The sequence below is a fragment of the Podarcis raffonei genome, chromosome 10 (assembly GCF_027172205.1).
Source record: "Podarcis raffonei isolate rPodRaf1 chromosome 10, rPodRaf1.pri, whole genome shotgun sequence".
NCBI classification, from domain to species: domain Eukaryota; kingdom Metazoa; phylum Chordata; class Lepidosauria; order Squamata; family Lacertidae; genus Podarcis; species Podarcis raffonei.
In genome coordinates, this window is record NC_070611.1 from 48082345 (window position 1) to 48096596 (window position 14252).

General features: G+C 46.5%; 1 protein-coding gene and 2 long non-coding RNA genes across 3 annotated transcripts in view; 1 reads left to right on the forward strand and 2 right to left on the reverse strand.

Annotated features, from left to right (window-relative positions):
• Positions 1-463: 463 nt before the first annotated feature.
• Positions 464-14252, reverse strand: part of SH3BP1 (SH3 domain binding protein 1) — a 44208-nt gene continuing 30419 nt past the window's right edge. The window contains exons 15-18 of the mRNA XM_053406582.1: positions 13227-13324; positions 12617-12746; positions 4282-5147; positions 464-2226 (exon numbers count right to left, since the gene is read on the reverse strand). Coding sequence (XP_053262557.1) covers positions 1901-2226; positions 4282-5147; positions 12617-12746; positions 13227-13324 — 1420 coding nt within the window. The 3' untranslated portion in view covers positions 464-1900. The remainder of the gene's footprint in view (positions 2227-4281; positions 5148-12616; positions 12747-13226; positions 13325-14252) is intronic.
• LOC128422718 (uncharacterized) lies at positions 6062-9159 on the forward strand. The gene is made up of 2 exons (XR_008332573.1): positions 6062-7293; positions 7574-9159. It is a non-coding gene; the product is annotated as an uncharacterized LOC128422718 (long non-coding RNA).
• On the reverse strand, positions 7996-12498 carry LOC128422717 (uncharacterized). Its single transcript, XR_008332572.1, has 2 exons — positions 11866-12498; positions 7996-10108 (listed from the first exon to the last, which is right to left on the reverse strand). It is a non-coding gene; the product is annotated as an uncharacterized LOC128422717 (long non-coding RNA).

Here is a 14252-nt window from a genome sequence, read left to right on the forward strand (position 1 = left end):
CCAGACTTAATTTCTTAACATTTGGATATTGTCTGGAAGGAATTTTAATTAGAAATCAGGAAGAGCGGTAAGTTAACACACAAGAATCTTAGCAAAGTCACAGCAAGTCTTGGAAGGGCTCCAGTACCAAAAAACAAACAAACCATCTTCCAGTTCACACTGACTCTAAAACTTGCATGATGTTTTGTATTTGCCTCAATTCAGCTTCTCAGCTATTATGTCAGGCAGATTATTTGCATTTCTAAAATGAAACAGAGCTCATCAGCAAGTATACCCTTGCTTGGTAAAAAGTTGTGTCCAATTTCAGCACCTTCCATTTAGGCTTCTTTTGCCGCCCCCCCATTTGAAAAGATAATGTGTGTTAAGATAATCAACTAATTTATTCAGTCATTATACACAGCTATCTCTGATTTGATATATTTCCAGCATGCCACTGAGTAGATTAATGGGGAAAAAAGCCAGATTCCATCTTGTGCCTGCATTTTATTATGTGCAGAATGACAGCGAATGTCAGAGAACCACAACAACATGGAGGTACAGGTAAGTGAGTGGGCCCAGAGGCTACATACCCACTTTGGCACAACTCATCAGCATAATTTATACAAACACTTTAATAAATACATAATAAACCATAAAAAGACAAGCAAGGACTTATTTTGGGATGCTGTGGCACATTGACAGCACTGGAAATGCCAACGTTATCCCACAAATCAAAGAACACCACAGCAGGTCAGAGGGCGGATCAAGGTTCACCCCCCCACCTAGGAAAGTGGTGAATCCTATCAGGCACAGACAGGAGTCAATTAATTTACTGACATGTTTCATTGGTCCACCCAGTCAGAGAGAAGGGGGTGGAGGAAAACACATTGTGTTCCTACCTCAATACAGGCAGGAATATCTGGAGGCTGTTATTACTGAAGGATTACCAAGACGAAGTGACAGCCAATTCAGAACTTCATGGGCACAAAAAATTGTTCTATGCATTTCATTCCTTACAGCAGCAATCCCAAAATTAAACTGGAGTGATAAAAATTCTGTCACCTGAGAAAACTCTCAAGACAGAAAAAAACCACTTTCATATTTAATTCACAGTTAAAAGAGTTTTACATATTCCAGATTTACCACACTTATATGCTTCCTGATTGAGCTATTTGGCAATTTCTCCCCACCTGCACAACACAGCACTTTGGGAGTAATTCCTGTGGATGAAAATGCCAGACAAAGTTTGAATGCATCAAATATGTAATGTGCATCAGAAACCTACCCTCAGCCCTTATCACTTCAGAGCAAGTTGTAGTGTTATGATAAGCTTGTATATACACCCACAGGAATTATTTTCCCCGAAGAGCCGTTCTGTAGAAGAACTGTGTTACTTCTGAACTGGATTTTGAATGCTCCCCATTTCACAGCAAGAGTTCTGGGATAAACCCCGCTACCCCAACACTGGCATGGAATGACAGTGGCTATAGAAGAGAGATAAATAGTACCGGTACAAACGTTGCTTCATTCAAGCTTGGGAACAGCAAACATCACAGCAAGCACATTGCTGTGCTTCAAAGGAAAAAAAAAGCCGAGGACAACAGTAAGAAGGCCACTAGTGGCAACAGTAAAACCAAGATAATTTAAATAAATAACTACTTCATGCCAAGAGGAGGGGGAAATAAATAAATAAATAATGGTTCGGCCTATAAATAACCCACTTTCACATAAGATTCTCTGTTCCCTTATAGCTGGCTAGAGTAAAACAAAAGGACCTCAAATAATGAACTAACACCCCTCTCTTCATTCTTGAAGAAACACTGGAATGTGATGAGCCCAGAATCAAGGAGAGAGGGAGCAGAAGTAGGAAAGGGCGGCAATCAGGAATGGGACTAGGAACTCTGCCCACCCACATCTCCCCTTACTCATCCAGGCCGGGTATTAAGTCTGCAATACTGTCCACATAATAATGAGGCACCAGGTCCTTTGCAGCAGGGCTGTCGCTGGCCATGTATGCCTGTGCCTCCTCTAGGTTTGAGACTCCCGTCAGGGTCAAGACCGTTTCAAGGCCACAGTTCTTGCCAAACAGGATATCTGTCTCCAGCCGGTCACCCACCATGAGCATGCGGGACGGATCCACACCAAAGCGCTCCACAATGCACTCAAACATATACGTGTTGGGCTTCCCAATTACCATTGCCTTGCGCCCAGATGCTGTTTCAACTGCAGCAGTGAGACTCCCTGTTCCTGAGAGAGAAAAGACAACAAGACACCCTCATGTGAAAAGATTGGTCTCCAATTCATTAAGCAACTTAAGCATAGCCTACATATTTATGCAATCAAGCTAGATTGGGTTGACAAAGGATGTGCAAAAGAGCAACTTTTTAAGCCTCCAAATGGTGAAACTGAACAGGCCTAGTTGTCTCAATGAGGTGGTAACTCTGCAACACAGGGACATGCAGCACTGAATGCTCCTCCAATTGCATGGAGGCGAATTCAACCATGCAGTCCCCACCTGCAGCCAACCTGTGCAGCCCAACACACTATGACCTCAGCCTCAGTGTTGGAGATAAGCACTTGCTTGGTAGCCAAATGCAACAAGGAATTGAATGCATGTGATCTAGCAGAAAGGCGAAGAAGAGGCATAGCACTCCATCCCTCCTATGTGCCAGGCATAGAAACCAAGCAGACTGCAAGACAAGGGAAGGTCCCACCTCCATCCCCAGGACAGAAATGCAGTGAGCTGGTGGAGGAAGGACAGAGCTCTTTATCTCTCCTTTGAGTCTCCAGCAGGCTAGTAACTTTTGTGGGCTTATTACAAGGCTGCTACACATCTTAAACCCTAGTCCGAGAACTTAAATCCTAATCCAAGGATAAAAGCACAAACTCTATCCAGGATGAGAGAGCTGGCTCCAAGGCCTTGATGAAAAGAAATTCTACTCCACCCCCTGCTGGTGTGTTAGTTCATGGAAACTAACACACCAGCATTAGGTTAGATATTTGAATTTCCTTTCACTGTGTCATGTAACTTACACATTGTCCTGTATGACTACCAGTAAGCTTCTCCTTTGATTGATTAGCACTGGCATAAAGTGGGATGTAAACTGGTCACATTTGGGATACTGTTGAGGTTAACAGTGAATATTTCCAAATAAAGAATGAACAGACATGTCAGCTGCCTCACAAGTGTGGCACTAGGAAGTCTGGGAAATAAAATCAGGAACCTGAAGCCAGCTAATGGAATTGTAGCACTTTTTTTTAGTTCTCTTACAATACTTAATAGATTCTAGGTTTGGGATTCCCCAAGGTACAAAAAAGACCTGAGAAAAGACGGCCTGCACTGTCACACAGAGCCTGATGCACAGATGAAGGAAAGTGGATGGCTACTCATGATGGTTTGAGGAACTGTATGGCTAACTCACAATACTGATCAATGTAAGGCACCATAATACTGCAGATCTAGCTAACAACCCAAACAGCCTACCAAGAATATTGGGTACCTGGGATGTACCATGTATCACATAGCTTTACAGGACCCCATACTTGGCAGACATAGTATTTTAGCATCCGATGAGCAGGATACAGGAATGGGCTCCCAAACTAATAGTGCTTGACCACTGACGACGTAATACATGGCCAGGAGTTCCTCCCAGACCCAGAGGGGAATACCATCCTTAGTCCAGGATGCTCCTAAGAGGCTCCACAGATGCCAGCAATGGGACACAAGGGTAGTGTTCCTTTAACTGGTATTTTAGGAAAAAGGACACCTGATCCTTTTGGAGAACCATCCTTAACCCTTGACCCAAGAAGGGTGGTCTATGGACTTAGATTCAAACCCTAGCTCAACTCATGAGGTGTCTAAGTAAGCCATAAGAGTTCGGCCTCAGCTTGCGCATCTATGGTAAAAATACTACAAGCGAGACGGAGTACTGTTCCGTTTGAAACACAGCAACATGGGAACAAGCCCCATAAGGCTTAAGAAACACTACCTCAATTCTAAGATTTTCGAGGTATCTGTTACCAGTCACGAGTGCTTACCATCTGAACCCAGGGCACACCCTAAAGTTCGCCAGCTGAGGTTCCAGACCTTACTTTAAAAACCCTGGGCTCCTTGTCCTGTCGGTTTGGAAATCCCTCTCCAAAGCTAAGGAAAGCGAGGGCGGAGGGGAGGGAACAGGGCAAAGTACAGTCCCTCGGCCATGACGGGAAAGGGAGCTCTGCTCATGCTCAGGAACCCATCCCTCCTGCTACCACCAGGCGCCGCAGAGGCTCCGTGTTGGAGCCCCGCTCCCCGTCACTCACCCGGGGTGCGCTGCCCGCTGCTCAGCGGGTGCCAAGGGTCCGGGTCGGTGGCCACCAGCAGGCACTGCGGGTCTCGCAGGTAGGCGCAGGCCTCGGTCAGCTTGGCGAACGTGAACTGGTCGTCGTAGCCGACGACGACGGCGCGCACCGGGAGCCTCTCGTGGCCGGCCGGGTCCTCCTCGTCGTCGTCCCCGCCGCCTCCTTCGCCGGCCAGGCGCAGCCCGGCGTCCCGCAGCTCCCCGCGCAACCCTTCCCCGCCCAGCACGAAGACGCAGCCGGCCGGGGGTGAGTCTCCGGAGCCGCTCTCGCCGCCCAGCAGGCGCTGCCGGAGGTAGAGCGCGGAGCAGAGCGCGGAGCTGAAGACCTGCTCGGCGCGGACGCCGCGGAAGCCCAGGCGGGAGAAGCGGCGCTCCAGCTCGGGCACCGAGCGGCGGCTGTTGTTGGAGACGAAGAGGGCGGCCTTGCCGTTGCGGCTGAGGCGCTCCAGCAGCTCCGGGGCGCCGGGCACCGCCCGCTCGCCCGTCCACAGGACACCGTCGCAGTCGAAGAGGATGCCCTGCGCCTCGCCCAGCACCTCGCGCAGGCACGAGCCGCTCAGCCGCTTGCAGTCCGCCATGCTGCGACCGGCCGCTCTCACCGCCGCCGCCACCCCCGCACCGCCTCTTCCTCCTCCTCCTCCGCTCCCGCCCGGGCCAATCAGGAGCGCGGCGCCGCCATGACGGACGGAGGGGAGGCGGCGGCGCAGGAGCACCAATCGAGGGGCTCGGCGACAAGGCGCGTCGGGCGAAACAGAAGAGGACCCCGGCTCAGCGGCCAACCGCGTTGCAGGAAGACCCGTGACTGGCAGGTTCGAGGGACGAGGCGGATGTTACCAGCCATGGTGATAGGGGCGGGGCGGGGAGGACGGGGACTGTGTTGCCATGGCAACCCGTTACAGTGATTGGGAAGGGAAGAGGATCCAGATGTGAGCGCGCTGGATGGGCTTTTGGAGCGGGCGGGGGGGGAAAGGATGGAACCGAGGCCTTGAAAAGCCCGCCCCCTCCCGCCGTAGCCTATGGGAAGAAAGCGGTATGGAGGCCCGGAGCAAAGTGACAGCCGCTGTAAGCCTATCAGGTAGAAGAATAGAGGTTAGTAGCCTATAAAATACGGCGAACGAAAACAACAGCGTTAGCGAAAAGTGGGCGTCACAGCCTTATCTACCTATCGTAATTAAAGAGTGGAGGCGGGACTAAAAAATAATAATAAGGAAGTAGACTATTAAAAAATATATATATCAGATGGTAAACAAAACAGAGCGGGCGGGGAAAGAATGAGAGGCGGTTGTTGAGGCCAATTGGCGGTATCAGAATGAAAAAAGAAGGCGGAGCAAAAAAAAAGGCCAGCCAATGACTGTATTGGAAAGGCCTTGTGGACCCTTTTTTACACACGGTTCTTTTACAGCAACTGTCACCAAATAACCCCGGGAACTGTAGTTTACCCTTCACAGAGTGCCAATTCCCAGTAGATTTAATGAACTACAGTTCTCAGGATTATAGGGAAATGGAACTGTTATGTATTCTGTGGTCTGTGTTTGCCTGAACTTGAGTCTGGACTAAGGAATCTGAGCTCCTGTGTTCTGATTCGATACATGATGTCCAATCACAGAACACTTAAGGATTTGGGCTTCTGCCATTGGTCCTTGAATTCTGAGTCGTGATTCGCAGCTTGGAAGTTTAGACAGCCAATCATGTTGGGAGTGGGAGTGGCCCAGACTTTCAGGAATGTATATAAGCAGCTGTCCCCAAGTTATGTAGTTCAATAAAGGTTCTTGCTGTCATCACTGCGTCTTGCCTTGTGGGAGCCCACCTACACTTCAGGAATGTGCCTGAGATGTGTGGCATGGGCTCAAGTTGAAGGGTGGCTGCAAGGTCCTTCAGAACTTACCCTTCGTCCTCCTCCTGGCAGAACTGAAGTCCTGTGGATGCCTACCTGGCTTTCACCCTCTATAAGCAAAGGACAAATAAATGGCTTTTCACTAGCAGCTGGGTGGAAGAAAAGGAATTGACCCATCTACTCACCCTGCCTATGGCTGACTTGTGGTCCCACCACAAATTGAGATATCGGGAAATGCAGCCTCCACCATAAAACAGATTCACCGCTCCTATTAAGAGGGCATCTGAATTTTATCCAGCTGCAATTGAATAAGCATGACTATATCTAAAGTAGCAACATTAAGGATAAATCAAACATGATCCTGGCCAACCACTCGTGGGTCTGTAATTCATGGAGATTTAATGAAAACCGAGCACAATAGATCTTGTCTGTTCGGAGCACTAAAGAGAAGTTAGCAACACTGAGAATACAGTCATATTCATGTCTGAAGTACTTAACTTCTTGAATTAAATGAGACTTACTACTAGGTAAGAGAGTATAGCTGGGGTGGTGAACTTTTTTTCAGCCAGAGGGCTGCAGTCCCTCAGGAGAACCATATGCCATGGGTTCTAGCCACACAAAAGCCAACAGTTCCTATCTACACACACACACACACACACACACACACACACACACACACCTTTCATACAGACAGAAAAGATGCATTATTCACATTTCAACTATACATTCCAGCTAGGCAAAAGCACTAAAGAGGGTTGGTGGGGGTGTCTTTTGGGGAGTGTCCCCAAGGATCACAGTCAGCCTTGGCCCTGGAGGTTTCCTATCCTTGCTGTATAAGATTGCAGCTTGATTTACAAATTCTATTATTAACCACTGGTTTCATCTGGACTCTCAAAAAATCCAAATCTTATCTGATCTTCCCTGCATATCTAAACAACATAGCACCAAGTTAAATCTTGAATGCATGCAGTGTGGGAACTGCTTCCTTGTCCCTGTCCCTCCCCCTGCACCCCTGAGATCCATTCAGATTGATCATGTGGACAATTATTTTGTGTAGAATGCCCTTCAGCCTGTTTGCCTTTATCGTGTGACAGAATGCAAAGCGATTTTCTGGAAAAGCGTGCACATGACTGCAGCTTGGTGAGTGAGCTGACTGGATTATTTATACACAGAAACAGCTGTGTGCTTGCTCGTGGTTTGCTGGGTTCTGCAACTAGCAACACCTGCAGTGGTGTGCGTCCTTTTTGTCCTATCAATTTATAAATAAATTGATTTTAACGGAGTCATCATTGTAAGACTCTGGTGCTCTCTTCTCTGCAGAAAGGTGACACATCTCTGCTCAGTGATGTGGGGGGAATACCTCTCCCACAAGTGCCAATATGATTTGCATTGTATAAGAGTCAATGTTTTTAAATTTCAGAGAAATAATGGGGAATTACACCATCAAAGAAGGCAAATACTCCTGGTTTTTTGCACAACAGAAGTAATGCTATCGTGGGAATTTGCAGAGGGTTAGTACCTCTGTCAGCTTGCTGTAGGAAAAGCTATGAAGAGACTTGTGGTCACCTTGAAGGCTAAAAAGTATGGCAATCATCCCCAATGCTGAAGTCTACTCCATGAGAAGCATCTTATGAAGTTGACTTTATCCCACAAAAGCTTATGCCGTATACATTTAAAGCAACACAAGACAATAGTAAGAGACTCTACAGTATTTGATGATACAGACAAAACTCTTATGTGTGAAGGTAAGAGAAAGAGCTGCAAATCTCTAAAGACAAAAAGCAATAAAAATACTATATTTAATAAATTGCATCTGGTGAATAGGATTCTGGACGATGAAAATGCATGCTGCAATATATTTATTAAAACCTTAAGATGCCACAGAGCACTCTTGTCATTTTACAGGATTTTCTCAAGAACTATCCAGGAGTTCAGTTTGTCTCTGACACAAGCAAAGCAGACACATTCTTTAAAAAATAAAGGAACGTGCTCCTTCTCTCAGCCATAAATATGACCGTACAGTTAAAAAATAATTTACCAGCTATGTATAAAAATAAGTGGTCACCTTTCCAATCCTAAGGAAACCCATGTGAAGAGTTTATTAGGTCATGTCTGCATTGCAAATGTAAATGAGCTTAATTGTCCTCTCCCCAAAGACCCTGAGAATTGTAGTTCCTTAAATGGGGTACCACACATCTCTTTCAAAGTCTTATTACAAAACTACTACTATACACTTTCTTGGAGAAGCCAAGGTTAAAGGTTGCAGGGCAGATGTGCCTGCAGCAAAAAGCTCATCTAGAATATAAGGTGGGAAGTCCACTATCCTTCACTCATCCATCTTCAAACTTAGGAGTGGTTCAAATGCACATTTGCACCTGAGCACTTGCATGTGCGATTGTGGTGTTGTGTGGCAAAGTCCAGACAAATTTTCAGATCAGCTCAAACAAAATGGGCATTAGTTAAGGTGCTCACACATTTATCTGCCAATAATTGCATAGAGAAACAAAGCGATGTGTGTGCATATGTGAACAAGCCCTGTATCTAGGCTCTCCACAGTGAGAATACATACACTGACTGTAACTAGGATCAAGCCTCTACCTTTAAAGAGTGGCCAAAAGGGGGAGTCTATTGGTGACAGCTTCTAGCGTTACTACAGTTCTATGATGGGAAAAGCTGCACGTAAAATTAGTTCCATTAGTTCTTCAAGGTCCAAGATCCTTTTTGGGGTCCACAGCTGACAATTGTGTTTTGGCCTGCACTTTTGATTTTTATTGTGCTGCACCTGCTGCCCTTATAAAAAATAACTAGAAATACCGCACATAACCCGGATATACATAGGGTTGATTTTCAAATGGCCCACCCTCTCTACCAATCACATCCCTACCAATCACTGTAAAAGGACAGAATAATCCCTGAGACTGAGCTAAGGTGGGTTGTAGGGCAACTGGAATCAAGTGGACACACCCTGTTAGGATTTGTTGAGGTTCTGAATTCTCTTCAAGGGGGGGGGGGAAGCAAAGACATTAGAAGCACAAAAAAGCAGATCTGCACATTATACAGAATGGAGCATTAAACGGAAAGGAAGAATTCTGGACGGTACCACATCACACAGCAGTGGGGGGAAGTGAATCCTATGTTTGAATGCTCTCAGCTTGGAATTAACTATTGCATCAAGAACAAGGTTATACAGTGCAACTTAACTACATGCTGGAAGGATTTTTTTTTTTAAACGTCTCTGGCTCTGCATCTGAATGCTGCTTGGGAAAGGTCAGAGGAGTACCAGGAGGAGAGTTCAAAATAATACAAAGTAGGAAAAGAGCCATTCATGAATAGTGGAAAAGGCAGCAAGAAGCACAGGCACATGGAAGAAGAGAGATTGCTTTTGAGGTTGCAGACGCGAGTGCTGCTTTCCAAGCCACAATAATGACAGATGTCAATATGGCACCTCTATGTCCCCACAAGAGCTGCTAGCCTTGTGTGATGTGCCCAGGGTCACACCTGATCGTGCACCTTTTCCTTCCTTATGCTGCAGCTCCTTCTTCCTTATTCTCCAGAGCATCAGCCTGCAGATCCGGTGCAGATGGAGAGCTGCTTCTTTCTACAGGTGGGGGTTCACTGGGTTCTGTTGTCACAGGGAGGGATTCCTTGGATGTTTCTATGCTGCTGTCTCCAGGAAGAGAAAGAGGTGTTTCATCTGCCTCATTGGTCCTGCTTTCTGAAGGAGGCTTCGGGGATGGGGACGCATTGCGACTCTGACGCCTGACTGGCTGGGGTGGAAGTGGTGGAGGGACAGAGGGAGCTCGCATGCTTCCTCCGACGGTTCTTCGAGGCATTGCTTTAGGGATAGAAGGAGAGTCTGGGGCAGGAGGCTGGGTCTGAAGCTGCACAGGAGGTGGGGTTCGAGGCTGGGCTATGGGTGGAGGCACCGTGGGTCGGGGTGGAGCAACTCGCTTTGCTGCAAAGCAAAACAATGAAACAAAATCCAGGTTCTGAGACTTTTCGCCTTGCGGATGTCACCTGTTATCTGTATGGTCTCTCTGCACAGCAGCTCTGCACCTCACACCCCTCCAAATTTCTACTCTTACCAGTGCTTGTCCTCAAGTGTATTTTTGCAAGTTTGGAATTAAGATTCCCTTCTAAGGATTCTCTCCCATTCCTCTGAAAAGCTATGATTTCCTTACAAGCAGGCTGTAGATCAAGTCCCAAGCCCCCAAAAGCACTTGTGCAGGCAACAAAAATCCAGAGGCATAGCCTGCTTCCACACTACGGCCTTGCAACATTGCACAAATAATGCTTTTCTCTGGTCACCTGAAAGTGGAAACTGTGGATCCACACGGTGAGTTATTTCCTCCACTAACAGCACCCCCATACACACTACAAATGCATAATTTGGCAATGGGAGAAGCTGTGGCTCTCCATCGCCCATTGTCCCTGGCCATTGGTGAGGCTGCCTGTGGCTGATGGGAGTCCAATACCTTCCCCATCCCTGGCATAAACAAAAACACAACACAGGTGGCTGGATCTCAACTCTGGTACATTGCTGCAGGAACAAGCCAGGCACAAGAGTTCCACTGCACAATGTAGCTCTTCACAATTAATGGTGATGATTATGAAAAAGAAGTAGATTAAAATGGTGCAAAGCATAACTAAAACCTGAGAAGTTTATTGAAACCTGGATTATGTCCAGCTGTCCCCAACTGCACTACAAATTTGTGATGTATGCAGCCATTGTTTCCAGCCATGTTGATAAAAAGAGCTACAACAATTAATCACTGTTGCAAAACTTTGTCATTTAGAATCACAAGTTTCCTGACAGTAGGGAAAAGGCTTTGTAAGCTGTGCCGATTTTCAATCATTCTTTAACACATTCATAATAAAACATTATGATTTATATGTTTTGAAGAGCTATTGCTCTTCTGTGCCAAAGGAAAAAAAGTGGGAAAATGTTAAAAGGGACCGTGTTGCAGGAAAGCAAATGACAGATATGCTAACAAGCAATGCAATGTGTTACGGTGTGGAAAAAGAGTGTGGAAAAAGTAAGGTGTGGAAAAAGAGACTGGGTGCTTCCAGTGGGGGTGGTCAGTATTGCAAATGGGTCATTCAGAGATCACAAATCACAGATTTTTCCTGGGAAAGGGCAATTTGGATTTAATGGGGGAAAATATGGATTGGCATTTTTGATTCCTACAACTGTTGTGTGGACTATGTTAAAAAAAATCAGATTGCTGCCAGATGTGGGTTTATTAGGGGATGGAGTCTCTTCATGCATGCAAGTTTTTTTTGCAGTGGGTCCACATGACACCATTAGCACCACTGGGAATCAAATTTACCCTTTCCAGGGAAAACCCAATAAGTAAAAAAGCTTGTTGCCAATGGTGTGCTTGCAAATTAAGCCCCTGTCTGGAAGCACCCTAGAATGCATGAGCAGTGCCCATCCCTAAACCACCACCCACCTGGAAGCACCCAGTCCCCAGGCAATGATACTACTTGTTTCACAGAATATTCTCCTTCAAAAAGGAGCTCAACTCGTGTAAGGATAGTGCTGCAATCACATTTGATGCCAAGTGTGTGTGTGGGCCTGGCAGGGGGAGAGCACACAAATACAGTTTGAGAGCAATGTCATCTGGATTCCCCAGAAGAGCTGCACAAGCTGACAGAGCCTATTCTGGAGCAAACAGTTCCTACAGAAGCACCCATAAGAACAAGACTTACACTTCCTCGAAGCATCCTCAGCAGGAACAGGAGTAGGCAAAGAGACTGCAGCTTCAGTAGAAGGTTGGGTCACCTTTGAGAGAACTGTTCCAGGGGTCACCTCAAAATTTTTCCTGCCAGTTGGTAAAAAGCTTGTAAGCTGTTTGTAGTCTGATCTCTTGGCTCAAAAAGATGTGTGTGTGTGTGTGTGTGTGTGTGTGTGTGTAGGCTGGATTTCTCAAATGGATTTGAGCAGCTGAGCAAACTCTTCCACTAAAGGCTTCTCTTTATGTTGAGTCCTCTAGTTTGGTGGTGCTCTTACTGGGTGCCATGTCAGTCCATTAATAAGACGATCCTCATCCACAGCTTGATCATGGATGAAGGAGTTGGCCTGTATTATCAAGACTTGGTTGGGTGAGCTGAATGGCCCCAACCGAACTCAGCTGTGTCCATCTGGGTACTCAGTCTAGCACCAGGCTAGATGGGCTGTGTGTTTCAAGAGCTATATGCCCAACCGCATGCCTTCTTGACCCCTGTCCCTCCCGGCTTACTAAATCTAGCAGAGGGTAGGGCATTGACAGGTTGGAGCCAGAGCATGATTAATGCTTCGTTGTGTTACTAAAGCTGCTTCTATATCCTAGAATTGTAGGCTCCTTGAAGTAGAGACCTGCCAGATCTTTGTAAAGCACTTTGTGCCTGGGTGGCTCTGTATAAACAAACATCTCACAGTTCCTGGAAAAACTGTGACAAAACATATGCTTATACTACTTGCCTTTCTCCGGGTCGTGGTGAAGCTGGTTCAGCAGAGAGAAGCGAAGATGCAGGTTCTTCTGCTGCAGAGACATCTCTATCTTTAATGTCTGATGGGGGAGTGAACAGGCCAGATACATCAAAGTCAATATCTTTAAAAAAGGGGAGAAAGACAAAGTTATTGAGATGATCTGAAGTACTGAATCATACCCATTATGAAATGTTGTAGTCTTCCCTTGCAGGAGGAAGTTCAAATTTTGGTATCTTCCATCTCTTATGGCTCATGATCTTTATGATCCAGGAGATGCAGCTCGATCATAGACAATAGGAGATGCCCTGGCCAAGAGTTCCTTATAACTAGGTGGTTATTTATGTATTTTTGGTGGGGTTGCAGTCAAACATAACCACCAAGCTGAGGGCGAGTTAATGCATGAAGGGGTTAAGATCATATAATTGTATTCCTAGACTTGGCCAGTTCTATGAGGGCAGGGACAAGGAACCCGTGACCCTCTGGGTGTTGCTGGACTCCAGCTCCCACCATCATGGTCAGCCAGTGGTCAGGGATGATGGAAGCTGTAATGCAGCTCCTCACCAGGGTAAAGAAAAATCCAGGCCAACAGATGATGGACTACCTCCTGGGAAGAGGATGTCAGCATTTTGTATCAGGGGTTCCACAACTCCCACAACTTGGATGGAGGATACAGAAGCCATATCTAGTTGCACCTGGCACCTGGGGGAGAGAGATTGGGAGACAGCAACAATAACTGTGTTAAGCAAAGGCTGTTCATCCTAACTTTTCCTCTACAGTTTCTAATGAGAGAGAGTGAAGTCAGTGAAATTCTTCTTTCCATGCAGCTCATAAAAGTTATACAAGCCTTTTTAAAAGCTAGAGGTGACAAATCTAGGACTGTTTTAATTAAGATATTAGCTCTTTAAAGTTCACGGAGGAACCAGACAGAGTGTTTTCCCTTCTGTTAGGGCATCACAACCTGTTTTTTTCTCCATTTGAGGAGAAGGAAAGGACATGTGTTTTAATAATGTAACTGAAAGGGACTTCCAGGGTGGTGCCATCGGCAATGGCGGACTCCCTCTGAACTGGAGGGACAAGCTCCTCGCGAAACGGGTCCTTTCTGCTACGGCGAAGCGGGGACCCCTTAAAAATCACAGGCGGATGAAGCCTGTGACCATGGGACTCGGCAGGCACCCTTAGCGCCCCCCCAACCCGCAAAGGAACCCACTAACGGGCTCCGAAGCGAAGAGGGGAAAGTGGCGTGGTGCCGAGAGTAAACCGCTCTTTCCGTGGAGCGAAGCCACATAGCCGTTGCCGGAGAGCGCTGCCTACTTTTTGGGACAATTTGGATTCTAAAAATAACCACCGTGAGTACCTAAACTTGGGAAAATTGGACTATAATTTAAGGAACTGGGAAAAGAAAGGAATTGGACTTAAAAATTTACTACAATTTGGTACTGAAACGGGAAGGTCTAAACAGGAAGTCAGCCTTCCGTTTCCTCGTAGACTGAACAAAGCAAAGACAAAGTAAACTAGAGCCTTGAAAATCACTATTAAAGGAGTGGATTTCATCATCTAAAATAGTTGAACCCCCCCTTTGGCAGCAGGAGGAGAAGGGGGAGCTTTCTTTGGACTGTTTTAACCTGCA